Source organism: Camelus ferus, chromosome 30 (genome assembly GCF_009834535.1).
Source record: "Camelus ferus isolate YT-003-E chromosome 30, BCGSAC_Cfer_1.0, whole genome shotgun sequence".
Taxonomy (NCBI): domain Eukaryota; kingdom Metazoa; phylum Chordata; class Mammalia; order Artiodactyla; family Camelidae; genus Camelus; species Camelus ferus.
The window spans coordinates 22,403,421-22,428,173 of record NC_045725.1 but is presented as its reverse complement, the minus strand read 5'-3'; the positions used below and the strand labels follow the sequence as shown (position 1 = coordinate 22,428,173).

General features: G+C 43.1%; 1 protein-coding gene across 7 annotated transcripts in view; it reads right to left on the bottom strand.

Moving 5' to 3' along the window:
- Positions 1-219: 219 nt before the first annotated feature.
- The window catches only part of ZNF532 (zinc finger protein 532), an 84,146-nt gene continuing 59,612 nt past the window's right edge, over positions 220-24,753 (bottom strand). For 6 of the 7 annotated variants that reach the window (XM_032470437.1, XM_032470439.1, XM_032470441.1 and 3 more), the window contains 5 exons: positions 21,343-21,505; positions 17,447-17,728; positions 6,321-6,433; positions 4,163-4,310; positions 220-2,780 (listed from right to left, as the gene is read on the bottom strand). In XM_032470437.1, the coding sequence (XP_032326328.1) occupies positions 2,286-2,780; positions 4,163-4,310; positions 6,321-6,433; positions 17,447-17,728; positions 21,343-21,505 (1,201 nt within the window). In that variant the 3' untranslated portion in view covers positions 220-2,285. The remainder of the gene's footprint in view (positions 2,781-4,162; positions 4,311-6,320; positions 6,434-17,446; positions 17,729-21,342; positions 21,506-24,753) is intronic. The other variant, XM_014557691.2, reaches the window with a different exon arrangement.

Sequence of the window (24,753 nt, the reverse complement as noted above, 5' to 3'; positions counted from 1 at the left end):
ATTTCCTCCCGGGGCTACAGCGTTGTGCCCTGTTTTTCTACTCTGAATTTCAGTTTCTTCATTTTGGACCTCTGGGCATTTTTAAAAACTTTCTTGGATGCACAACTAGGCATTTAATAGATGCTCATTTCATACTAACAAGGATTTCTGGGTCCCTATGAGTAAAGACTCCCAGGTTATCTTATAAAAGCTATAGTGCCACAAACAAGAATTCTAGTATCGTGTTTTGCACATACGTTTTATTTGTTGAATAAATGAGTATTCGTCAATATGTACATAAACACAGAGAGCGAGCACTCGATTTAGAGCAAGAATATCTGGGTTCTAACACGCAAAGCCACTTACCAGCTCTGAGGGCTTAGGCCAAGAACTTAATCTGAGCTCAGCTTCCTCAACTGTAAAACTAGGCTGTTAGGACCTGTGCAGCCTCACCACACAGGTTTATTGCAAGGTTCAAATGCAGAAACATATGAAAAGTGCTATGAATACAACTTAAGAGCAATACAAGTGTAAATATAACAAGTAACAGTGATTGAATTTCAAGTTGAGAAGTACTTAACCACGCCCTCAGGTTATGCTGATGTCCTGATGGAGTCAACAAGGAAGTGACAAAATACTTGATTGCCAACGAGAATGAATACGTTGCTTATCTGAGCCGAGAAAATTCTGCAGTATCCTATAGCCCATCCCTGCAATGAATCACTCCTTAAACTTCATGAAGATGCCAGAGACCCACCACCAATAACTCTCTCACGGAAGCACAAGGACCAAATGTCCCACGTTTATTTACATGTGAAATGTGTTTAATACAGTTATGATGGGTGTGGTTAGTGCATGACACCTGACAGCAGCAAGACCTTTTGAGGAACCGAACGTTGACTACAGTATATCATGCAAGGATATCTATATATACACAAAAGATTTTTCTTAAAAAAAAAAAAAGTACAAAATATGTTTAGGGATAAATACAAGATACAAAATGCAAAAGAAAACACAGAACAAAAAAACCAAAAAATATAACTCCCAGAGAACTATAAACGTTTGGAAGGGACAGAGGAGTATCTCGGCTGCACTAAGAAAGCAGAACTACCGATATTAAAGATATTTATTGAAATGTCTGAACTAAAACCCAGGTGGCTCAGTGCTGAATTGAACGGCCAATTGCGACACGCCGGCTGCTGCATTGATAAGTCGGTGGTTGGAGTTGTGCAGTACCAGAACGTTTAGCAGTAGCACCCAGAACAGGAAACGCCAACTCTCTAGACAGCAAAGGGTTAAATCAACTGTGATTTTTTTTTTCTTCCTGTCAAGAGCCAGAGAAATACTTGATATTTTCAGTTGTGTCTTTGTAATAGTTAATAAATTACATGACAAAAACGTGACTATATAAATCTACTGGTCTAACTACATAGTAATAACTTTTACAGGAGTCCAGCCCTTTCGTCACTTTATCTCCTTGTGCTCTTTTATAAGCCAGCCTTGCAAATCTGCCCAGAAACTGTTCGCCCCCCCCCCCAATTTTCTCCCATTAGAATACCCTTCTTCCCTGTTCTGAAATGGAATTAAGGAAATCCGCCTTCCTTACTGGATTTCTGGCCCAAGTTTTCATCCCCCACTGGGACCGAAGCCATCTGCAAGGCTGCTTCCAACACGGCTGGGCCTGGCCTGGAGAGGACGCCACACGCCAGAGTGCGGGCCACCGGAGGGGCACGCGGGCGGGGCAGGCACGTTGAGGAAGAGTGCTAAGACACTTAAAAGTCCCTAGTGTTTTGAAGACCTACAGTCACCTACAATTTACGTAGTGAATTCTAAAAATTAAAAACACTAAAAAAGGCATTATCGTAGCCTGTGATTAGTTAACCCATTCAAATCTGTGACATACAAAATGGTTTATTGGAATTCGGGAACTGCCCCTGTTACTAAGAACTCTGTTTTAAAGGAACAGTACAAAAAAGAAAAATCCTAACCCAAATTAGAAAACAAAAACAAAAATAAACCAAAAGAAAAAAAAAACCCACTTCAAAACATTTTCCACTAAATACTGATACAAACATTTAACAAAGAGTATAAAAAGTTATTCATTTAAATATATACAAACTCTTTTTAACTCAAATACTGTTTTAATACTTATCAAGGATATACAGACGAGGTGCAGGACGTGGAGAGAGGATATATTGCAACAGCCTAGACCGTACTGTTAACTCTATTATACTGCAAACTTTTTGTAACAAAAATGTCTTTTTTCTTCCAATGTGGACAGGGGTTCTCCTGGCGGAGGCGCGGGGCTATTTCTCGGCGGAGCTCACTCTTTTGGATTTGATGAAGGCCATGCCGTGGGTCCGCATGTGCGCGTTTAAGGCAGCTTCCGTCTCAAAGGTCTTGGCGCACACCTTGCACGTTCGGTCCGATACCGGGCCGTCGGCCGGCTCGTCCTCGGGGCCGGGCTTGTTCTCCTGCTGGTTCTCCTCCCCGGCCCCATTCTGCTTGGCCGCGGGCTGCGGCTCCTTGAGTTTGTGGACGATGAAGAGGTGCCGGGACAGGGAGACGTGCGACGTGTAGCAGAGGCCGCACTCCCGGCACTGGTGCGAGGAGCCGTCCGACTTGTGCTGCGGGATGTGCTCGTGGAACTGCAGCAGGTTCTCGGTCGTGAAGCCGCACACGGCGCACTTGTGAACCTTGAAAACGTTGATCTTCAGCTTCTTCAGGGGTTGGGTGATGGCCCCTCTGGGAGGTCTGAACTCTAGAACGGGTTCTTCCAACTTCCGCTTGGGGCTGGGAACCTTTGGGAGAAGAACGGAACAGATGAGCTGAAAACCTGCCTCTCGGGGGTGATGAATGGTCAGTTCCCTCGGACCCCGCGGATGCCGGGGAAATGCGTCCTGGGAGCTTGGGGATGCGGTTTTCTTACAGTGGCAGGTCTGTCGCCCTATTCCTTCCGTCCACTCCGCGAAGGTGGACTTGGCTGCGGGATGCCAGGCATCCTCCACCAGCGGGCTCAGGAGGACAGACTGCCCTCGTGGGACGCAGGCTCCGATGGAGCCGGACTAACGGCAACAGAGGAGCCAGTGTGCAGTGTTGAGGCCACGCGGGGGAAAGGGGCCCAGCCGGGAGCCAGCCTGTGTGCATGGGGGACGAAGGGGGGGCTAGTGGGGGGGGGGGCTGGAGCAAGGTGACCAGGTGAGGACACAGATGAAGCCAGGGAGGGGCAAGGGACAGGCCAGACTGAAAATCACCCTGCAGGGGAGAAAATGTCAGGACTTGTGCTTTTCCTGCAACTCAGATGGCAAGCCACCTGCGCCTCACCTGGTCTGGGAACTGCCCTTTCCTGTCCACTCACCCACGTCAAACCCGCTCCCTTCTAGCTCTCCAAAAACCCAAGCCTAAAAGACGCTCCCTCCTCCAGCTCTGTGGACGTCCTGTCTTTTCTGGCCTTGTCCTGAAGCTGCCACTGCATACTGCATGCACATTCCTTAACTCCACCCCAGCACTTGAGGGAAAGGATTACGATTTAATGCGACACTTAAACACTCGTCTGACTTGTATTCTGATTTCAATGATTAACTCCTTGAAAGCACACACAGGCTTTTAGCCAGGTACATTCCAGACACAGCACAGGGCCAAAGACAGCGGTGGCTCCCATGTGTCTCCTGAACCACTGCTGTATAAGTGGCCCTCGGCACACTCAGGCCTTGTATCAGGTTAATATACATACGGCTGTCTGACTCATGTTCACTACCCACTGACAGAATATGGCAGGAATTTTTTTAATTTCACCTTTCATCATTACAAACAGAAGCCACATGGAATCCATTTTTATTAGGTCCTTCTCACAACCAATATACTGGCAATGAAAGGGAATCTGGCTTTATAGAGTCCTCTGCGTAAGAGACTACTTTAGTGAGTCAACATAAAATTTGAAAAATTTTGTATGTAAGCAGAGTGACCACTAAAGCAGTGTCTGGAAGGGTACAGAAGAAACTTAATAAAGGTTACCTTTTTGGAGCAAGATGAAAGGTCAGAATGAGTGCAGACAGAGAATCCCTATTTTTTATAGCTTTATGCAGAGTCTGAATTTTTTAAACTGTAACTATAGAAAAATTTAAATGGAAAAAAGCAAGTCAACAACCCAACTTCACCGTAAAGAGAAAGTGCAATGTTTGACCTTGGCATCTTCTTTTATTTCCGTTTCCTCCTCATTGGTGGCGTCTGTCATTTCTTTCAAGTCAGGATCCTTAATACCGTGCATGAGCTGGATGTGTTTCTCCAGCATCAACCGTTTCGTGAAGGTACGCCTGGAGTCTGGGCAGTGCCTGTGGAGCAAAAGGTAAGGAAATATAACCTACTTGCTTTAAAGTAACTCACACTGTGGAACACGCTCGTTGCCGGGAGCCCTTAAACCAGCCAGCAGCACACTCAGAGGGCTCGGGGTGGTCTCGATGACTACCATTGGTCCACAGTGCAAGAGCTATTTTGCTATGCATCATAGTATCCTAGATTTGTGAAAAAAATTGTTGCAGCTTTTGTAAAAAGTTTTCTATCAGTTTCTGTGTCCTTATAGGACCAACCTAATTTGGTTCAGATGGAGTATTTATTTTCTGAGTTTGGGTAAAGTATGACTTAATTCGTAATTCTAGATGGCTGTAATTTTAACATAGAGAGTATTAAATTTCCAAAGTTTTCTTTCCAGTGACTCACAGTGTGCCCTCAGAATTTACGGCACGAGACACTTTAATACGAAAAAAGTCCCTGCCTGACTCCTTCAGGCTGGTGTTAACTATTCCTGTCCACTCTCATAACTAGCACGAGACAGTGTGCACCCTGTCAAATTCCTCAGCAAAGCACAAATGCAATATGCATGGTTATAACCACAGCACTCAAATGCATGTGTCCTATCAGTAGATTAAAATGTAGAAAACTGTGAATAGATATCCAAAATAGGTCAATATTTAAGTTTTCATTTCAGTTTGTACAAACTGCACCCCCTCATAAATTATGAGTACAGTTCTTTAGAAGATATGAATTTATCATTTTCTTAATCAAACAGGCCAAAAACAGGTAACAGCAGTTAATGACCACGGTGATTATGGATGCTCTAAGTCAAGAATGCCACCACAGCGAAGGCGGATGGAAAGGACCCCATGGCTTTTGCAGAACCAAATTTACTGTCTTCAGAAAATCTTTTGAGAATTTTATAATGATTGGTCCCAAATTCTGAAGACTTCATGTTAGAGACCCTCTACGGGGCAGTGGTGGGCACCAGCCCCAGGAGCCGGCACCAACACCAAAGAACAACAGATGAAACAAGCAGGGCAATCCTGGCGCGTCACCACCTTACAGGGACTTCCCCGGGAGGCGAGCTAACCCATTGAGGGAAGGATCGGGCCAGGCCAGCCTTCCTTTCCATCTTTTTCTCAGTCCAGGGCTTCCTTCTAAATCCACTGATTCTTTCAATGCAGCCCCAACAATACAGGCCTTACTTATAGAAGGTTCTCATCTCACCAAAATCACTCCCAGCTTCAATTTCACAGGACAGTTAGGTCCCTGTTTTCCTACCCAAGATGCCTTCTCTTGGGTACCCCCTCCAGGTCCCCTGAGCCCGGCTCCAGCATGGCCACATGCCAGCTACGTGGCTTCTGTGTGCTTTAGTCCTCTTTTCTGAGAAATGCTTTAAAGTAACCTCGTTACATCACCTCACTTCAGGCATGTCCTGGCTGAGGGGCTGATAAAGCTTTCTCGCTAATAATAATATAACAATTTCTGACCTTCATATACAAAGAAGAGGCTCACGACTGACTGTCCACTCAGTTCCTCGAATGTGGCCTCCCCCCAGTGGCGTGCGCTGACTGGAGGTGGCCCTGATGAGGGGTGCCCTGCAGGACTGACTCCACAACTCGCCCTACCAGGGCCTGCTCTGAACCCCTGAGAACATCAGCCAGCCCAACGCACCTGCCAGTGCTGGCAGCTCCCTCAACCAAGCACCACCTGCACCAAGCCCCTCCTCCAAAATCCTCGGTAGTAACACACGCACAGACACGGACGCACAGACACAGACGCACAGACACAGACACACGCCTCCGCGTAACCGAGGACACAGGTAACTGAGGGCGTGCAAGGAATCGCTCCTTTTTATGTTAATATGTTTAAGTGTTACAAACTGAGCGAGAACGGCCTGTCAAAACAAAACTGAGTTAAGCAAGGAAACCCACGAGCCATGCAGCCGGGGACGGGGAGTGGGAAGTTAGTGGCGAAGCAGGAGACACCTGGAGACGTTCCGGCCTAATCCTCTCTCTCTGCTTCCCGTGTTAGAAACTACGACTTACGAGCAGGTATAAACTTTCCTGATGCCTTTGTGCTTGATCCGGTTGTGGCGGCAGAGGCTGTGGGATGAGCTGAAAGACTTGTCGCACTGGCGGCAGGGGTGCTTCTTCATTTGCTTCATTGGGAGAAAAGAGAAAGAAAGTCACTCAATAGAACAAAGACAGAAACACTAGAAATTACAGACTCTTTTGTAATAGACTAAGTATGGCTATTGTTTTAGCAAGCAATAAAGTAACCAAACTCAGAAACTGGAAGGTTCTTTTAATGATGTAACAAAAAAGGGACGGCAGGGCTGGAGTTAACCACCGAGGGCTCATTTCTAGACAATGGGATACACTTTATCGTAAAGCACTGTATTTTTTTCTCATAAACATTTATGTTTTTGATTCAATACAAACACCAGATATCTGAAAAGAAAACATTACAGAAATTTTCTAGGCATAAGAGATGTTATTTTTAAAAAGCAGATACTCTAGAAAAACACGATGCTTCAATAAATACCAAATAAAGCCATTAGTTAACTTGTTATATCCATAAAGAACATGCTTCCTTTTCCAATGTGCCATTTTAAATTTCATCTCTGGCTAATTTTAAACATTTTAGCTTCTCCTTACAATAACTAGTTATCCTTTATATAAGGAAAGAGTTTTCCAAGAAGACCTTTTGTTTTAAGTGCTACCATTTGATTATCTCAAGAACACAAGCTTGAAATCACTGTGCAGAGGTTGCCTGTTGTTGTATATACAGTATGAGTCTATGTGTATGTGTGTATGTGTATGGGGGGAACACACTGAGAGAGCAAGAGAGAGCTATCGAGAGATACATAAAAATCGAAGTGAAAAGTTTCCCACTTTGGCTAAGACATAATTATGTTAATTTAACAGAATTCCCATGTGGAATCTCTCTCTGAGGTAAAATTAGTGGCTTAACTTTAAAACAAATTCTTTGGGCATGATCTGCATTACAGTCTGGAATTAATGGCACATCACGAGGAAATGAAATCAAGAAAGAACTGTCGGCCTCATGAATAGAACAAAATTTGGCTCTGCCCCCATTAAAAATAAGGATGAAGAAGGAATAAGTTATTGCGTGAAACGGTGGTACTGTCTTTGGCAGTAAGAAGAGATGAGCAAGCAAATGTGAGCCCTGTGATAAAGAAATGCTAATTTAAAAAAAAATTATTTTTACATAACCACCTAACAAACATGTCCTTATTCCAAGTTGGTAAGCAAATATATTTAGGTGGTTGAGAACCTGGCTCTGAGGTCCCAGAGAGGGGCTGGCACCGTGTCTCCATCACTCACAAATCATGTGACGGGCGAACGTTCCTCAGCCTCCGTAACCCTCCACTCCCCAAGCTGCCAGGTGGGGTCACGGCAGTGCTGTCCTCAGAAGGTGCTGGGGGAGGGGCGGAAGGTCTAGCACAGCGCGTGGGACACAGGGAAATCTTCAGTAGGTGTTCTTTGATTAGTAAGAGTAAAGTTACACATTTAAGTTTCATTTCTAAAAAGAGTGGAAAATACTCTCTTTTAAATAAAGCAAATCAAGTCTGGCAGATGTTGAAAAGCTCTTAAACCCAGACAAAGGCAAAGGAGAAAATTCCTTCTCCAAGTTAAACATGGAAGTCATACGACTGCTTTAATTCTTTTCCTAAGCATCTCCCTGGGATATATGCATATATATCATATATCCCAGAGTGTAAGAATGGTCTCTGGGGTAAAAAAGGAGAGACAGAGAACAAAGCAAGTAACCAACTAGTGCCTGAGACATCCCGTCCTTTCTCCCCAAGGTATTCCATCATAAAAATTTTTGATCACATTGAACAGACCATCCCTAGTCTCCTGGATTAGTATATGTAGCCAGAGAATGAATAAGAGGTTTCTTTTAGAATAAAGCTTTTAAGTCAAGAACAGTTGGTCACGAATCATTGTACTGTTTCAATAAAGGTTTTTAATATCTACTAATATCAAACTCCTGTTGAATTGTGTACATATGAGATGGTCAATACTAAGATCACCTAGAGGGGTCAACACACAAGACATTTTTCTATGTATGTTTTGGGTTTTTTTTTTTGGGAAGGGGAGGAGGCAATTAGGTTTATTTTATTTCTTTCCAGTACTGGGGACTGAACCCAGGACCTCGTGCATACTAAGCATGCACTCCACCACTGAGCTATACCATCCCCCCCACAAGACATCTTTCTAAAAGCAAGAAGTGTAGCAAACATTCATAAAGGAGGTAGACAACTGAAGTGTATCTTTCTAAGCATACAACCAGGCCTCTGAGAAATGCAAATTGGATTTTCTATTACGGTGAAAATTTTAATATTCTATTTCGTGTTATGGTGTAGTTATATTAATATAAAATCAAAATTGTAATAGAGAAATATCAATAAAGAAATCCTGAGTAGATAATAAAATAAATGAAGAGCAGCTTAGCTGAACCAATAATTACTATTTTCAAAAAGAGCTGACAAGGTGAGAGATGTTCTTCTTTTAACATCTTCATGAAAAAAAAAAAAAAGCAGAAAAGAGCTGTGCAATCCCAAAACAAAGGGGCAGGGTTTCAAAAATCACCAGTGACAAGAAAATTACAGGTTTAAACTCCAGTCTCCAGATTGAACCTGCCTTGTTCACGTTAACTAACAAAACAAATGACTTTCTTCTTTGTTAAATTTTAAATACTAACTTATTTAAAAGTGCTTTGCCCAATTAATTTTCATGATTTGTAGCTTCAATATTATAATAGTTCATCCTGCTACTTTATGACAAAGAAAGTAATTCTTAATCAAACAAAAGTGGGAAAAAAAACAGTATTAAGAAAGTGTAAAAGTCTATCATCATTCGGTTTTCAAGACTTTTTAAAGTCATTTACTTCTTGCTGGCTTCAAGTTTGCATAAACTGATACTGACAGGACCAGGGCCTTAAGTGGACTTTTTATAGTTAACTAAAATCAGAAAAGAAATGATGAATTATCAATTATTTTGTTTTCAAATAGAACTCTTTAAAGAAACAGTTAATAAGCTGGCAGGGTCTGAATATTTTTGTAAAACTTTCTAAGTGAAATATCAAATAACACAAACACTTCATATACTTCCTGAACTTTGTCCCTAATCTCCAATTTTCAACTCTTTTATCTTTATATCCTTTAGGAGAGAAAGCATTATTATTAGCTCCTCTTACCAAATGCCTCTGCTTGGAATGCCCTAGCCTTGGGCTCAGAGTCTGAGCTCTGGGATTTAAAATGCCTCTGAGAGGCATTCTTTCCAGATGGCACTTGGTGGCTGTGTCTTGGGACTGCCATGGGCTCTCTCACAATCAGACATTTCTCATTCTTTTTTTTTTTTTTAAGTTTTTGTTTTGCTTTGTTTTGCAAGGGGGAGGTAACTAGGTCTACTTATAATTTTTTTTAATGGAGGTGCTGAGGATTGAACCCAGGACCTCATGCATGCTAAGCATGCGCTCTACCACTTGAGCTACATCCTCCCCCCAGCATTTCCCATTCTGATAACCAGGCCCTTCCTGTCTCTTGGCCTGAAGTCCTCGTTCTGTTTCAGGTGACTTGGAAGAAGTCACAACCTGACACATCTGTCTGGCCCGACACATCCACTTCTCCCCACCTCTTCCTGAGACTCCCGCCTCCGTGAGGCATCTGCCTCGCACCAACATGTAAACAGCCTCCTTAACGACCATCACAGGTCCAGAAACACCCACAAACGTGAGATTAAAGGGAGCGGAATTCTTCCCAAAGCACGCTGACACACGCCCTTCGGCTCTGTCACAGCGTTTTTTATGAAAAAGGGAAAACCAAACCAACTAGATCATGTAAGCACATCACAGCAGCAGTCTGTCAGAATTTAACTCCTAAAACTCTGGACCCTTCTGCTGGGGAATCTAGTCCACAAATAAATCCTCACTGGTAAGCCAGTTCTTCTGTAACGCAACATACATATAACACATGTTCTAAATCACTGAACTACGCAAAGTCAGGCAACAAAAACCACAGGACTTCTAGCAAAAGATGAAGTTAGCTGCGTAACACTCAAAAACTGCCAATGTCTCACTTAATAAAAGCAGTAGCATGGTTTTACACATGTCCAATGGTTAAGAAATACATAAACACTGCAAAAAAACAGGGCACTTTGCCTTGAAGATGACCTGCAGTGTGCTTGTGGAAGTGAGCGCTGGGGGGCTCTCTGAAACCAGAAGGAAGCCGTGACCCCAGGTGTGGACCCGTGTGACAATACACGGGGAGAGGAGGTCGCTGGTGGTGGTCGGCGGTGTGGGCACGAGTGTGGGCTACTCCTACACAACTCCAGTCCACAGTTTTCTGTTTCTCAGGGATGAAATCACACACGAGCAAACTCAGAATTCACGTTATGCTTCAACTGTTCCCTGATAGATCAACTGCACTGGAACAAATGCGTGTTTTCAACACGAGCATCATAGCAGAAGGGACCGTATGTACGAGGTTATTATTCACTGCAGCACTATACATATAATGGGAAAAGGTGGGGAAAAAGTCTGGAGCATTGGTTAAATAAATGATAAGCACTCATACAGCAAAATTCTTGTCATGCAGCTGCAGAAAAGAATGGAAGATCTCAATGCAACTGGTATGGAAAGAACCGTAACATAAATTACACGGAGACGGAACCCCAGCAGAAAATTACATTAATAAGCTGTGTTCTGTGTAAGAAAGAGGTAAAGATGAGAACATATGTGCGTACAGGATGACACTGGCATAGAGAAGCTTTAAGATACATCAGAAACTTAGTGATTATGGGCGGCAAGAGTAGGAATGAGGCTTTTTCCTTCCCATTGTTTGGATTTTTTGAACTATGTGAATATAGCGCATGTAAGTTTTTTTCTGTTGCCTCAAACAACTTTTAAGTCAGGTTTGCTGATGCATAATTTACAAAATGTAAAATCCACTCTTTTTAATGAATTTTGAAATATGGATACAGTTGAGTAGCTGCCACTATAATCAAGATATAGGACAGTTCCAGCCCCCACCAAAGTCCCCCACGTGCCCCTTCAGAGTCAACCCCTCCTTCCTACCCCCAGCTCTTGGAAACCGCCGATCTGTTTCCCAACCTGTAGTTTCGCTTTTTCCATTCGTCATATAAAGGGAACTATGTAGTATAATACGTGTGGTTTTCTGAGCCTGGCATCTCCCACCTGGCTTCACACATCAGCAGCTCTACTGAGCGCATCAACAGCCCATCCTTCCCACTGTGTAGCAGTATTTCGCTCTGTGGAAGCCCCCATGTTTGTTCATCCGTTTACCAGCTGAAGGACTTCTGGGTTATTTACAATTTCTGGAAATTATTAATTACAAGTATGAAGTATAAATTAAACTATAAACATTCATGGACAGATTTTAGTGTGCACATATGATCTTATTTCTCTTGTGTAAATACCCAGCAATGGGATTACTGGGTCATATGGTCAATTACATAAGGAACTGTCAAACTGTTTTCCAGATGGCTGTGCGCTGTCTTTCCACCAGCAATGGTTAAGAACTCCAACGGCCCTCCAGCCTTTGCCACTGCCATTGTATTTTATTGTGGCCATTATAAAGGGTGGCTAGTGTGGTTTTAATTTGCATTTCTCTAATGACTAATGGCATTAAGATAAAAAATTTCCAATTAACAAATAAAACACCTACTTATATGGTGTTCCCCTTCCTCCAAAGAAAAGCCTGAACTAAGGTTTTTATTTTTATTTCAGGAGGAATTTCCCTCTCCCGTAAGCTCCTTAGAAACAGAAGTGTAGATCATTCATCTCTGTATCCCTGGCCCTGGCATTCCGCATACAGAAAATACTCAGTAAGTATTCACTGTGTGAATGAATACAGGAAAAAATAACTGAATACACAATTATCTACTGGAAAAATATGAACACGTTCTACAAAGTGATCACAGAGTAACAGATTTAGGATAAAGCAAGGGAAAGAGGGCAAGCACGGCCTGTTTCTGGAAGATGGGCGAGACACAGGCACGTTTAAGTCCTGATAAGAGGTGCCAGAATCATGGCAATTAAACTCAGAAGTGCCTGCCAGGGCATTGCGGGGTTACCCAGTCACGTGTCATACTGGGGCCCCTGCACCTCCCCCTGCTGACCAGTGGTGACATGCACCAGGGCTCCAGGGGTTACAGACCAAAACTGGCCCCAGGCCTCTAACCTCACCATCCACGTCATCAGAGGCCCTCGCCCAGTAAATCCTGATTAATCATTATTCTCTCTCCTTCACTTTTCACAATGAGAAAAACAGAACTGACAGGTGCCGTGGACTGTGTGCGGTCCTATTTCATTAACTCAAAGACATTCAGGAATCAAAGACCACGGGATACAAAAAACATCTGTGCTGCGCATTCTTCTGGGTCTGGTTCAGTTTCACTCCCTTTCTTCCACTTACAAGGGTTTGTCCTACCCCGAGCCGTCTCGGTTCCTAGAACGTACGCCTCCGGGTTACTTCTCTATCATTTCTGTCCTCAAAGAATCTGGCACTCAAGAAGGGACCGCTGGGAGGAACGCACACAGAATGTTTTCCTTCCAATGCCATTTGCAATACAATCATTTTGCCCTTTTCAATTAAAAAGCAATCTAAATAGAAAAGAGGTCACTGTCAAAAGATTTTTTCCCCCTGCAATCACTGCTTTATAAAAGAAACGGATAAATACTACAGAATAAAAAATGAAATTACAGTCTCTGAAGGCCTGAGTACAATCTTTCCAAGGCTATTTCTTTCCACAAATCAACAGAGGAAAGAAACTAGTCGTTCCTTTTAAAGATAATCACTGGTTTTATCATATGATCTGTAAGAAATCTGTAAATAATTTCAAAAAGTAAACAGGCCCAAATATCAAAAAACACTGACATTAAAACAGACTGCCGGTGGTGAGTTACTCCTCAGGCCCAGCCCTACGTCGTGTTTGAATTTTTCCAGCTGTTTTAATAAGCTGTATTAAGGAGGCAGGCTGGCAGGTGTACTCAACACCCAAACCTGAAGGGACACTGCACCGCGGAGGGTCCGGGAGATGTGTGCACTGAGGGGCTCTGTGCAAAATATTTCTTTACTCAATAAAGATTTCTGGGGAGGATGGGAACTGAGGAGAGGAAGTCAGGTCAGAAACAATTACTGAAAGCCAGACAGGCCACCTAAAAGGAGCAGCAGTGAATTATCTTGACCTAAATGTTTAATTTATCCCAGTTGGGCTGACTCCTAATTTAAAATCTTTCCTCCAAAATAATAATCATACAATTAGCAATAATACTAAAGTAAATGCTGTAATGTGGTTCGTAGAATGTGTTTAAATTATTCCAAAATTATGCTATACACATATGTATTTGATTTTTAAGGCAAGATTATAGCACTGAAACCAAGAATACCGTCACAGTTCAATGCCTCTGAACATCTACGTGCTGTTGCAATGCTCAGTGATCTCCCACTGGGTAGCCCAGGAAAATCAGATCTTTCCCATAACTTAGCCTGGTGGAAGTATAAAAATTACACTCTCCTGAGACATTTAGCCAAATAAAATTCTCAAATCCCTTGTATGTGTATAAATAAGCACATTTCATGTTTGCATCTCATCTGAAACCCAAAAGGAGGCTGTTAACCAATTACACACAGTTCCCTCTAGGCACTTACAACACAGGACACCAAAGTATGTATTAGTTCTTTTTTTTTTTTTAAAGAAAGACATATGTTCACTGAAATTTAGTGTGGATTTATATTACTCCCATCTGAAAGAAGAGGAAGTTAAGTCTAAGAGGGGTTAGATGTCTTCCAAATCAGCACTTACTCTTGATCCATTCATTGGAGAAATATCTGTGGGCTTACTGTGAGCAAGGGAAAGAAGCCCCCAAAGACGCTATGGTTCAAACCTGAAGAGAGGAAGAAGAAAGTATAAAGTGCCTAACAAGAGATAAAAGATATACAAGGCAGCCTTCATGCGGTGCTGAGAGCTGGGATGAAGAAAGCACACGCTGCCATGGAAACGTGCAGGAAGAGGATAGGATTCGGTCTGAGGGGACCTGGAAAGGCTCTCCAGGGCAGGCGATGTCTACACCGAGACCTGAAATGCTAAGTGACGTTAGACACTGACTAGGTGCTGTCCCTCAAGCTAATGGAACATCTCCTGAAGAGCCCCAGAGGTGAATGAGCACTTTGGGAGGCTGAGTTTGTCTGAAGTGTACCATATGAGAGCTGCTAGAGAAAGGGCTGGCTCAGGGGAGACGCATAAGCCACTGGACCACTTTGAGGGTGATGCAGAGATGGCACGTGGCACAATCGTAGCTGCACTTAAGGAAATTCTCTGGGTACTCTGAGAGCAATAATCCAGGCAAGAACTGCCTGAAGGAAGATAAAAGGGGAACTAAAGGATACTAAATGGATGCCTGAGGGAGAGGGGCTGGGCAGAAGGATGGAATCACTAAGTCAAGCTGGACCCAGGGCTTTTGGCTGCAGAGGCTGAGGGCGGGGTAATTTAGGTCTCTTGTTGAACAGGCTTAAAGCTTCTGTAAATTATCCAAGAAGCTGAAACACTTGATAAGTGGCTGGCTTCTGGGGACTGGAATACAAGCAAGGAACCCCAGCTGTGGACAGAGATTTGGAAGCTGTCGGGACAAATATGCATGCAAAGTGGAGCTGGGAGGGTGACTGAAACTTCCCAGGGAGAGAGCTAAATGTTTCCAGGACCGAAACTTGATGGGTGTCCTGGCAACCACAAGAAAACCCAGGCGAGAGTATACTGTTTCATACTTAGAATACAAAGCGATTTTAGGAAGAACTGCCAATCGGGTGAAAGGCTACAGGGGGGTCAGAGAAGTGATGACAGAAACGACCACCTGCCTCCATAAGGAGGTGGCGGGGAGGTGGGGCTGCTGGGTCTGGAGCCGGAACCCAGAGCAGTCAGCTGAGGAGCAGAGGGAGTGGAGAAGTGCAGAGGGCAAGGTGCTTGCTGGGCTGTGTGACAGGGGGACAGAGAAAAGGCAGGGTGCAGGCGAGTCAAGGTCTAGGGACAGGAGGACAGCAGGAAAGAGCGAGAACAGATACAAGAACGTCTGGAAGCGGAGGGTCCAGGCTGAATGGCACGGAAGGACTCACGCTTTGGTTTCTGACTCAAGTCCAACACTCTTCATTTCAACAGCTTATAAAGACGTTTCTCTCCTCCTCCCCCAACTCCCTTGAGTCCTTTCAGGGGGCCCCACTGAACAGAACTGAAACTGTAATCTAATCTGATGTGCCTCATTTCAAAAGGCAGAGTCGCAACTTCTTCAAAGCTAATCCCAAAATCCCACTAAGCCGAACGTTTCCTCCGTGATGAATGGCTGCGGCCAGCGTCAGCCACGGCCTGTGCGCAGCGCGTGCTCCCGCGCCGGCCCCCAGCCCGCTCTGCGGTCCCAGGGCAGGCCGTCTGCGCGTTACACCTCATCCCACCAGCAGCTCTTTCTTGGAGCCGTCTCTGCACCTGATAGCCTAGGTCCAGTGACTGTCAGATGTGCAAGATGAAGATAGTTTTTTTTAAAAATAACTGAAATGTTCCAAGTTGGGTACAGAAATCTCAAAGGTAGAAGAAATGAAAGCTCTGGACTACCAGATAATCATTAAGGTCTACACTTGTTTTTAACATTTGTGAAATCCAGTTTGAGTGCCAAGAAAAGACAACTTCTCAGACTCACCACATCGGGCTCTGAGAAGAACAGGTCGTGTATTTATACAGCAGGCTTATTAGGTACTGCCCCTTAAGAACTACCCAATATTTACAGTGAATATTCTAGGATGCTGTGGCCCAGTAGGGGAACCTAAGGTTGAGACAATTAAATAAGCAATGTGCTACTAAAGCCATTTATATTCTATAAGCAACTAATTTTTATATGAGGAGATACTGAAGTATAGTCAGACCACATATAATAAAAACAACTTTTGCCATTTGTGAGCACTGTGATCAGTGCTCAAAGTCAAGTTTACACTATTCAGATGACAGGTCAAACATGCTAGCTCCATGAGTACCTCAAATACACAGCATAAATGAGATTACAAAGTAGTGCTTTTAATTAATTTGTAAATAATATAGAAACAAAGTTTTCAAGTATCTAGTCTAGACTAATTAGAAACCAACTCCCATGCACTTTTTACACGTTCTCCAAGAATAACTATATGATTTACTGGCTTAAATTAAAGCAGTAAGATGGTTCCTTTGAAAGTATAATGTATCTGAATCCGCCAGCTGATCTTAGTGTCACTAAAAGTGGGACAAGCTGGTATTAGGCACCTTGGGATGTGAAACAAAAATACAGCACCTATGACGTATTCCCATCTGAAAAATTCAACCTGAATCTAATCCAATTTCTAGGAATTATGGGATGAGGAGAAACAAATTAAATAATGTCAAAAGGAAGCAATTACCCAAATCCAGAGATGCAGGGGACAATCTACAGGACATGAAACCCAATTTTCCCCACAAATTAATAGCACATTAAAAAATAAAATAAAACGAGGGCTGCTAGAGAATAAGAGGAGTTTAAGTCACATGACAACCAAATGTAAAGCAGACTCTCTTTGGATCCAAACTGGAACAAACCAACTGTGAGATGGCCAGGATAACACTAAAAAGTAATCCTGCCAGTTTTATTAAGTCTAATAGTGGGCATTAAAAAAAAAATCCTTATCAGATAGAGGTGTATACTTACTACTTTAAAAAGAAAAAAACACATTCAGAGGTTTTTCGGTGATTTTGAGTTATATAGAGCTTCCCCTGGGTAGTTTGAGGATGAGGTCCCTCTTTGACTCCAAACTCAGGGAAGAATCACAAAAGTCACACAAATGTTACTAATGGTTCGAATGGTTTCCAAAACACCCACTTTCTTTCTCTCCTTTCTTTATTTGACATCCAGCTAAGAGGTCAATTCAAGTGTTTTTCACTTTAGTTTACCATGGTTCTTGGTTCCTCACAGAACATGATCGGAAGGACTTGGAAAAGCCCATTTTATAGATAAAGAAACTAAGGCTCAGAGAATGAGTGATTTCTGAGGCTGCCCTACTAATCACCGGCAGAGCTAGGCAAGCACACAGGTCTCGGAGGCTCTTCCCAACACTAACAGGGGAGGCCTCGCTTACCTTCCCGTGCTCCTTCCTCACGTGCGAAATGTAGACGTCTCTCTGCGTGAACAGGCGGTCACACTCCCAACACGTCCACCCAGGACTGGCCACTTTCTTGGGCTCCACCGACTTCTTCACAGGTGACGGGGATTTCTTTTCCAATTTCTCTTTCCCATTCATGGATCTGGCGTCTTCTTTGTTTTGATTTGCTGAATTTTGAGTTGTAGGCTTAATGCTCAAAGGCAAGTTTATACCCAAGTTTGGAGGCCCTTCAATGCTTTTCAGTGTTCCATGCATAGACTGTGTTATGAAAAGAAAAGAAATACCTTTCACAAGTCACACCACTGAAAGAGTGCACACGGGGACGATCTGACCACACTGTAGATGTTTCGATACAATTTTCTATACATTCAGAAATATTTCTTAGTATATCAAGGAGAAAACAGACCATTTCCGGGTAAGAATAATTATATTTTCACATCTGCCTGGAAAGGTCTGAATGGGCGAACCTACTGGGAAGAGCTCAAGGCCCTTTGCTCGCGGACTTTAACCAACACCTGAAATCGAGTTAACAGCAAACACTTCTCCCTTCCTTGAGCGCCCTTCACATTCCTGGAACACTTCTAACAGTTTAGGTTTTTTGCTGGGGGAATTTGGGGTAATTTTAATCTCCCCACACCCTACCCCAATCCGTCCCTTCTTACTGACGGCAACCAGACCTGTGAACTATACAAAGTAGTTGCTCAAAAAGCCTTTTGAAACTGTTTATTATCATAAACATAGTAACCTCAATGGTCTCAACGTCAGCGCACAGATTTGCAAACTGTACTGGGTAAAACCAGTGCAGTCTGATCCTGCAGACGAGCCGCTTTGCTGTTTTTGTTTGTGTTCTGGGAGCAGGGAGTCCAAAACAAGAGAGCAAGCAAGTCTGTGCCTCAAGGTACAATTTATCCTTGGAGAGGGCCTGTGCTTCTTATCAGTGGCTCCGAGTTCTCGAATCTCCAGAAAGACACAACAGGACACACTCGTGCTTCCTCCCTCGCGCTAGCACGGCTAGTTCCCAGGTCACAGAGCCCACCCTGCAGAGACCTCTGGGCTCCTGCCCTCCCACGTGTTCGGGAAGAAACTGCTCCTTCAGCAAAGTCACCGTCACATGTTCTCAAGGCAGGCGCTTCTCTGAATAGTACCAAGAATTAGCCAACCTTCTTCAAGACTGTCTCACCCCAGGGGGAGAAGAGGGGTTTCTGTAATTTCCTCATGAGCAGAGGTTACAGTCTCCCCAGACAATCATTAAACTTGTCTGTAAAAAAAGGCCCGAGATGGCTGTCTAACGTGCCTCAGCTTCACCTGAGGCTCCTTAGACAGTCATCACCTGTGTCACCTGCGTCAGCTTCTTTTCCCACCACGCAGGGCAGAGGCCTGTGTTTAAATGGTCTTTTTCAAAACTAAGGCCAAGTTTTTACATTTTTAGCCATTTAAAACCCAAAGAAAACAAACCCCAAAGTCTTCTGATAAACTTTTCGTATGTTTCCAGGCAAAGGCATTTTCACTAACTACAAAGCTGAAGAGAGGGCAAAGCATTGAAGTATTCTAAGGTAACTGATCATGCTACGGAAACTCCAGAAAAACAGTAAAAAAAATTCTGCTGTGGCAACAGAATGTGTGCAAAAATGAGAATGTCCAATTTACTCATGTTGTTTTTACATTATAAGTAAAAATAAGATCATTTATTAAGGACGGATGTCTTTTTTTAATATAAGAAACAACAATTCTTTTGAATTGATGTTTCCTGAGCTCCTGTAACAGTAACTTGAATGTTTGTGACTTGAAAGTTTACTTTTTATTCCCTAATTTTTTTTGTTTTTTTTTTGGGGGAGGATATTAAGTTTATTTATTTTTATTTATTTATTTTTTTAATAGAGGTACTGGGGATTGAACCCAGGACCTCATCCATGCTAAACATGCGCTCCACCACTGACCTATACCTACCCTCTTGAAAGTTGACTTTAATGGAGATGCCAACATGGAGCACAGGGGTCCTACACAGAGAATACATCTGTATTTTTGTAGAACAAAGAAATGATAAAAATTGGATTGAATCAGGCAAATAAAAATCTACCTCTAAATAAATCTGTATGTGGAGAAACACTGTTCCCGGTCTCCTTTCTCTTAATTTCTTCCTCATGAAAAAACTGAACAGCACAGGCATCAGACAATGTAAATAAATTCACAAGCTAGAACATATCTTAAAATGTAAAAAAACAAAACAAAACAGGTTACCTCTAACACTATCGGATCCATCCCCAACACATAAAAGCAGGATAGTATTTTTAAATGTATAGAACATACTTGAAATAAGAACACAAGTGAGCATTCCTATTGTGCTTGTACCGCGTAGACTTGCAAAGTTTTGGATGAACAAAAACAATTCTTTCCTCCCTGTGGCCACGGGATTTTACCACTCCTCTTCAGTCGCTAGTTCTTGGAACCTTGTATTCCTCCAGATTCACTATTAACACAGGGAAGACCCTAACCACAAACCCCGATGACGCCACTTCCAAATGCAAAGGTGAGTTCCAGAAAGCAACTATCTTAAAAGCCTCTTAAGAAGCAACTTTTCTTTCCCCTGCACTTCCCCCCACCCCATTTATAGTACATTAAAATAGTTGCGTCTAATTCCAATGTCTGTATGTTTTTATTAGCAGTTTTCAGTTTTTCCTGATCGTTCATTAAATGAATAGTCACTAGCAAGATAATTTTGTAATTTTAGTAAAAACCTTTAAAATATCTTAAGATTTTACTGTACTGAGAGTGAGAATGAGGAAACATTTCTCCCATGCACTTTGTTCACCCTAGTGATACCACACCTTCACTACTTTCCCCTGGCTTCTCATGAGAAGAGAAACGCCTCTCTGCAGAAGTTCTAAGTCCTTTGCAGGAGACGGCTGGTTACGCTTCCTGAGCTCACACACATTGGACACAGGGAATTTCAAGGATTAATATAGTCCATTCACTTGACTAACATGAGATCAGAAGAATTTAGAGAACTGATTTGCTCTTTAAACTGACCTTTTCTTATATAGAAATCATATATATACTGGAAAAAAAAACACTGAGAAAGAGATTGAGCTTATGATAATATTGGGTCTGTTGTTTCTCTTTTTAAAAAGACAACACTTTAATCTCTGAGAGCTGATGGATATTATCTTTTAATGGCACAGGAATAAAACTGCTTAACCTCTCACAATGGACAGTTAAGAGGCTAGGACTAAGCTCTGTCCTTAGAGAGCTTAAAAGGCTATAAAGAGATTTGGGTTCCCCTTTGGGGGGTTGGAGAGTGGATGGTTCAAATTGGACATTTATTCATTTCATTAACTGAACACCCAATAGGTGCCAGATACTGTGCTGTATCCAGGACATTTCATTGTCATTTTACATGCAACCTTGATAGAGGGAAAAAAAAAAAAAAAAAACTAAAAGATCCAGGGGCATCAATTATAATGTAAACTGCCTAAGTAATTCCAAGGGAAAAATCTTCATTTTTCTAAGCACACTAATATTTGTAAGAATTAACATACATTATCAGAGTCCCTGTCTATTTCTAAATACTGTGTAACACACAGTTCTCAAAAAAGTAAGTTTCATAGTCACTTTCACATACAGAAAAAAACCCTAAAACTTTACTATTCCTTCAGGGCATGCATTTGTTACTTAGCATTGATCTTTCAGATCAGGGCTCAGTCAAGTGAGCGCATGATGACAGCATGTTGCAGATTACTCATTACCGAACACCAGCATCCATCCCTTCCCTCCACAGCGCACGTGCTTTCTCACAATCTGCAGCTCAGCCTTGATTTATGACTGGATGGATGGATCTGCAATTCAGGTAAAGGACATAAGAGATGTGCACTCACCTTGATGTGGTCCATCATGAGCTGCTTCTGTGCATATAAAAGAGAACAGTCTGGACACTTGAAAACAGACACCTTCTGGTTTTCGATGTGTTGGTCAAAGTGGCGATACAGCAGGGTTTGCAGGGTGAATACGGTGTCACACATGGAACACTTATATATTATTCTAAAACAGAAGAGGTGCAGGGAAATGTCAGTCAGCCCTCATCTCTCAACCCGAAGGAACTACTGCTTCACATCCGAGAACTCAGGAGGCAGAAGCATAGCAAGAAAACAAATAGGATAAAAAGAGCAAAACAGATTTCAAAGGAACTTGGCACCACCCTAGTGCAGCTCAACCTTAACATTTTGGGTGCAGAGGCACTGGACCACATTTGCTAAGAAGTCATTTTATCACTCGCAGATCTACAGCTGACACACATTTTGACAAGGTCTTCCTTTGTGAGTTAGTTTAACACAGAACGAAAGTACTCTTGTTTTTTTGGAGCTACTTTTAAAGATCAGACAAGGAACACAGCTTGATGGTGGGACCCTAACTTGAAAAAGAGGATCTGATTGATGAACTAAGTCAGCCCACTCGATGTCTAAATACACTGTTACTTGTTTCAAGTTTTCTTTCAGAGTTAGCGGCAATTTCACACTTGAAGATGTCGACATTTCTGTACCTGTTCTTAACACTGAAAGTCCCACGCCAGGAAGCAATTACACATGAAAATAAAGGAGCATAAAAGAAAATCCACAAATCAAATGTTGCTGCAACACTTGAATGTCTATGGTGCCCTAAACGGTTTAAAACTGTCCACTGCAAACCATATCCGAACCTAGTATGTTACAAAGAGCAGCCTCTTTAAGTTGATTCAGCAGCTCTGAGCCTTCCGGACACAGCTCCTTCCGTCCATCGGCACCCTCCCCCCGCCCGCCGGCTGCGGGAATGAAAAGACCTGGACTGCCTGCTCCGAACCTCCACCTCCTGCAGACTCAGCGGGTCTGAGTAAGGTCGCCCTGGTACTTAAGGGAGGCTCTAGAAGACACCTGTGTCTCCTCCGAAGGACCATGAGCACAGGCACAAAACATCAGACAGGGCAGCTCAGGAAAACAGCAGAGAAACACTGCAGGTGCCGGTCAGCTGGGAGAGGAAAAGCTGAGGTCTCGTCTGATATTCCCACGGCAAAGCTAAGAAAGGGAACGCCTTTCCTCTTGAAAGCACTTGTCCTTCCTCGCGGAGTCTTCTTGAGAGAGCACTTTTCACATAACCTTCAGACCTCGCTTTGTATTTTTCTGTCAAAAAATTACCAATTTAACTTTTTTCTCTTTTTCCACGTGAGACTTAGACCTTTAATTGGCGTGAGTGACCCATGTTTTCACAAGGTCTTGACACGGCAGTCACCCCGGCCCAGAGCACAAGCACCCTTGACCGAGGAAGGAGGTGTTTCTTAAGATCAAAGTTTTACAGGACTTCATCACTCGGCCCAAAGGTGTTGCACTGCAGACGTGTCATCGTTAACTCGACCGGGTGTGGCAAAGATACGCATTTCCTCACTGTTAGAACTGGAAATAGCCCAAACATCCAGTAAAGTAAGTAGTTAAATAAGAGCAACAGTGTTCACGTTTTTAAAAATTATGATGTGGACACAGTACGATGTGGGATATACCAACAATATGGAATGATCGTCATGCAAATTAAAAAACCAGGTCACAAGGCAGTATGTGTGGTATGGTATGACCACAACTTCCAGGAGGGCACAGAAAAGAAACCGAGGGCATGTAACCGTCATCATCTCTGCCGGATGGTAATACACCTATTCTTTTTACTCTTTTGCTTGTTTATATTTCCTGATTTTTCTGGAATCAGCACATAGCAATAAGAAAAAAAAAATACCCTCAAGAAAAGAATGAAGATTTACTGGCTGGGCGAAGAATTTTCTCAGGATTCTAGTCTTACATTTTCAGAAATAACGATTTCATGAAAAATGGCACAGCTTGTTTCATTCACGCCGCATTCCCTTCCAGTTTCGTTTGTTTCACTTTGTTGTCTTCTACTAAACAGCACAGAAAGTATACAACAGGAAATAATCTGTTTACTTAGGCATTTTTTTGAGGAATCTGAGGAACAGGTTGTTGGGGTGATGCTGGAACTGGCTCCACAAACTACTAGGAAATATCAAGTGGGAAACGGTGACTTCACGGTGCAGAAACCTGGCAGCCACCAACCTGACTAGATGGTGCAGGTTAATGTCACTAGGAGGACAGCTGGGCACCGAGTGTCCCTGACGCGGTTAGAGAAGCTCCCTGCCAAGGGTACGTATCCTGGGTCCAACTCAGAGAGTAGTGGCGGACCGGGAAGGAGGGTCCCCCTCAGCATGAGTCCAGGATTCTCTGCTGGAGGAGAGAGGCGAAGACTGAGCAACTGTTCCAGATGGAAGCACACTGATGAGACAGGATAATTAAATGTAAAATGTGCTCCTGGACTAGATTTTGTACCAAAAAGGAAAAAAAAGACAATGTCTGAATAACTGGAAAAAGTTTAATGGGATCTATGGAGTGGATGGTAATGTAATCAGCACTGGTTTGACAGTGGTAACACAAACGAGTGTCCTTTCTGGGAGGAGAGGCAGAACACACTCAAATATTTATGTCATGATGCCCCACTATTCCTAAATAGGAGAGAGAAAGAGAGATAGAGAGAGCAAAGAAAATTAGCAGAGAGAGAAGCATATCCTGGTAAAAATTTCAATTTTAAGGACAAAGAAAAATGATTTTTAAAATTTCAGTATAATCGCTTTGAAATAAAACATGTCACCTATAAAACAAAGCAAGACAAAAAAAGGGAGAGAGACAGAGAGAGAAAATAAAAGGATGAAGCAAATGTCAAAAGTGCCAACAACTGGGGATTTGGGTGAAGGGGATGCAAGAATTCTCCACGGGGTTCTTCCAACTTTCCTACAGGATAGGAACTACTGAAAAATTAAAAGGGGTGCTAACGCTTTAAAAAAAAAAAAAAAAAGCCCAAATGAAAGTGTCATGAACCTCACAGACATAGTGACAGAACATGAAGGCAGAGCAGACTCCCCAGTTACAACGCAGGAGAAAACGGACAGGGCGACCGGCAGGCGGAGGAGGGAAGGCAGTCCAGACAGTGAGGACAGTCAGACAAAGGCAGAGTCCACACGGGCCCAGCCCAGGTGGCGGCAGTGAGACGGTCCGTGTGGCTGGACGCCCCGGGGTGTGGGGCTGGCAGGGGAGACACTTTGAAAGCCAAACCTAAAGTTGGACTTGATCTCATCTGCGAGACTGAGTGCGCGGCAGGATAAATGGATGGTAACGAAGGAGGGAGGAAGTGCCTGAAAAGGAACTGCAAGGGAGGGGGGGCAAGGGAGGGGAACGGGGGGGGGGGGGGGGGTGGGAAAGAAGAAC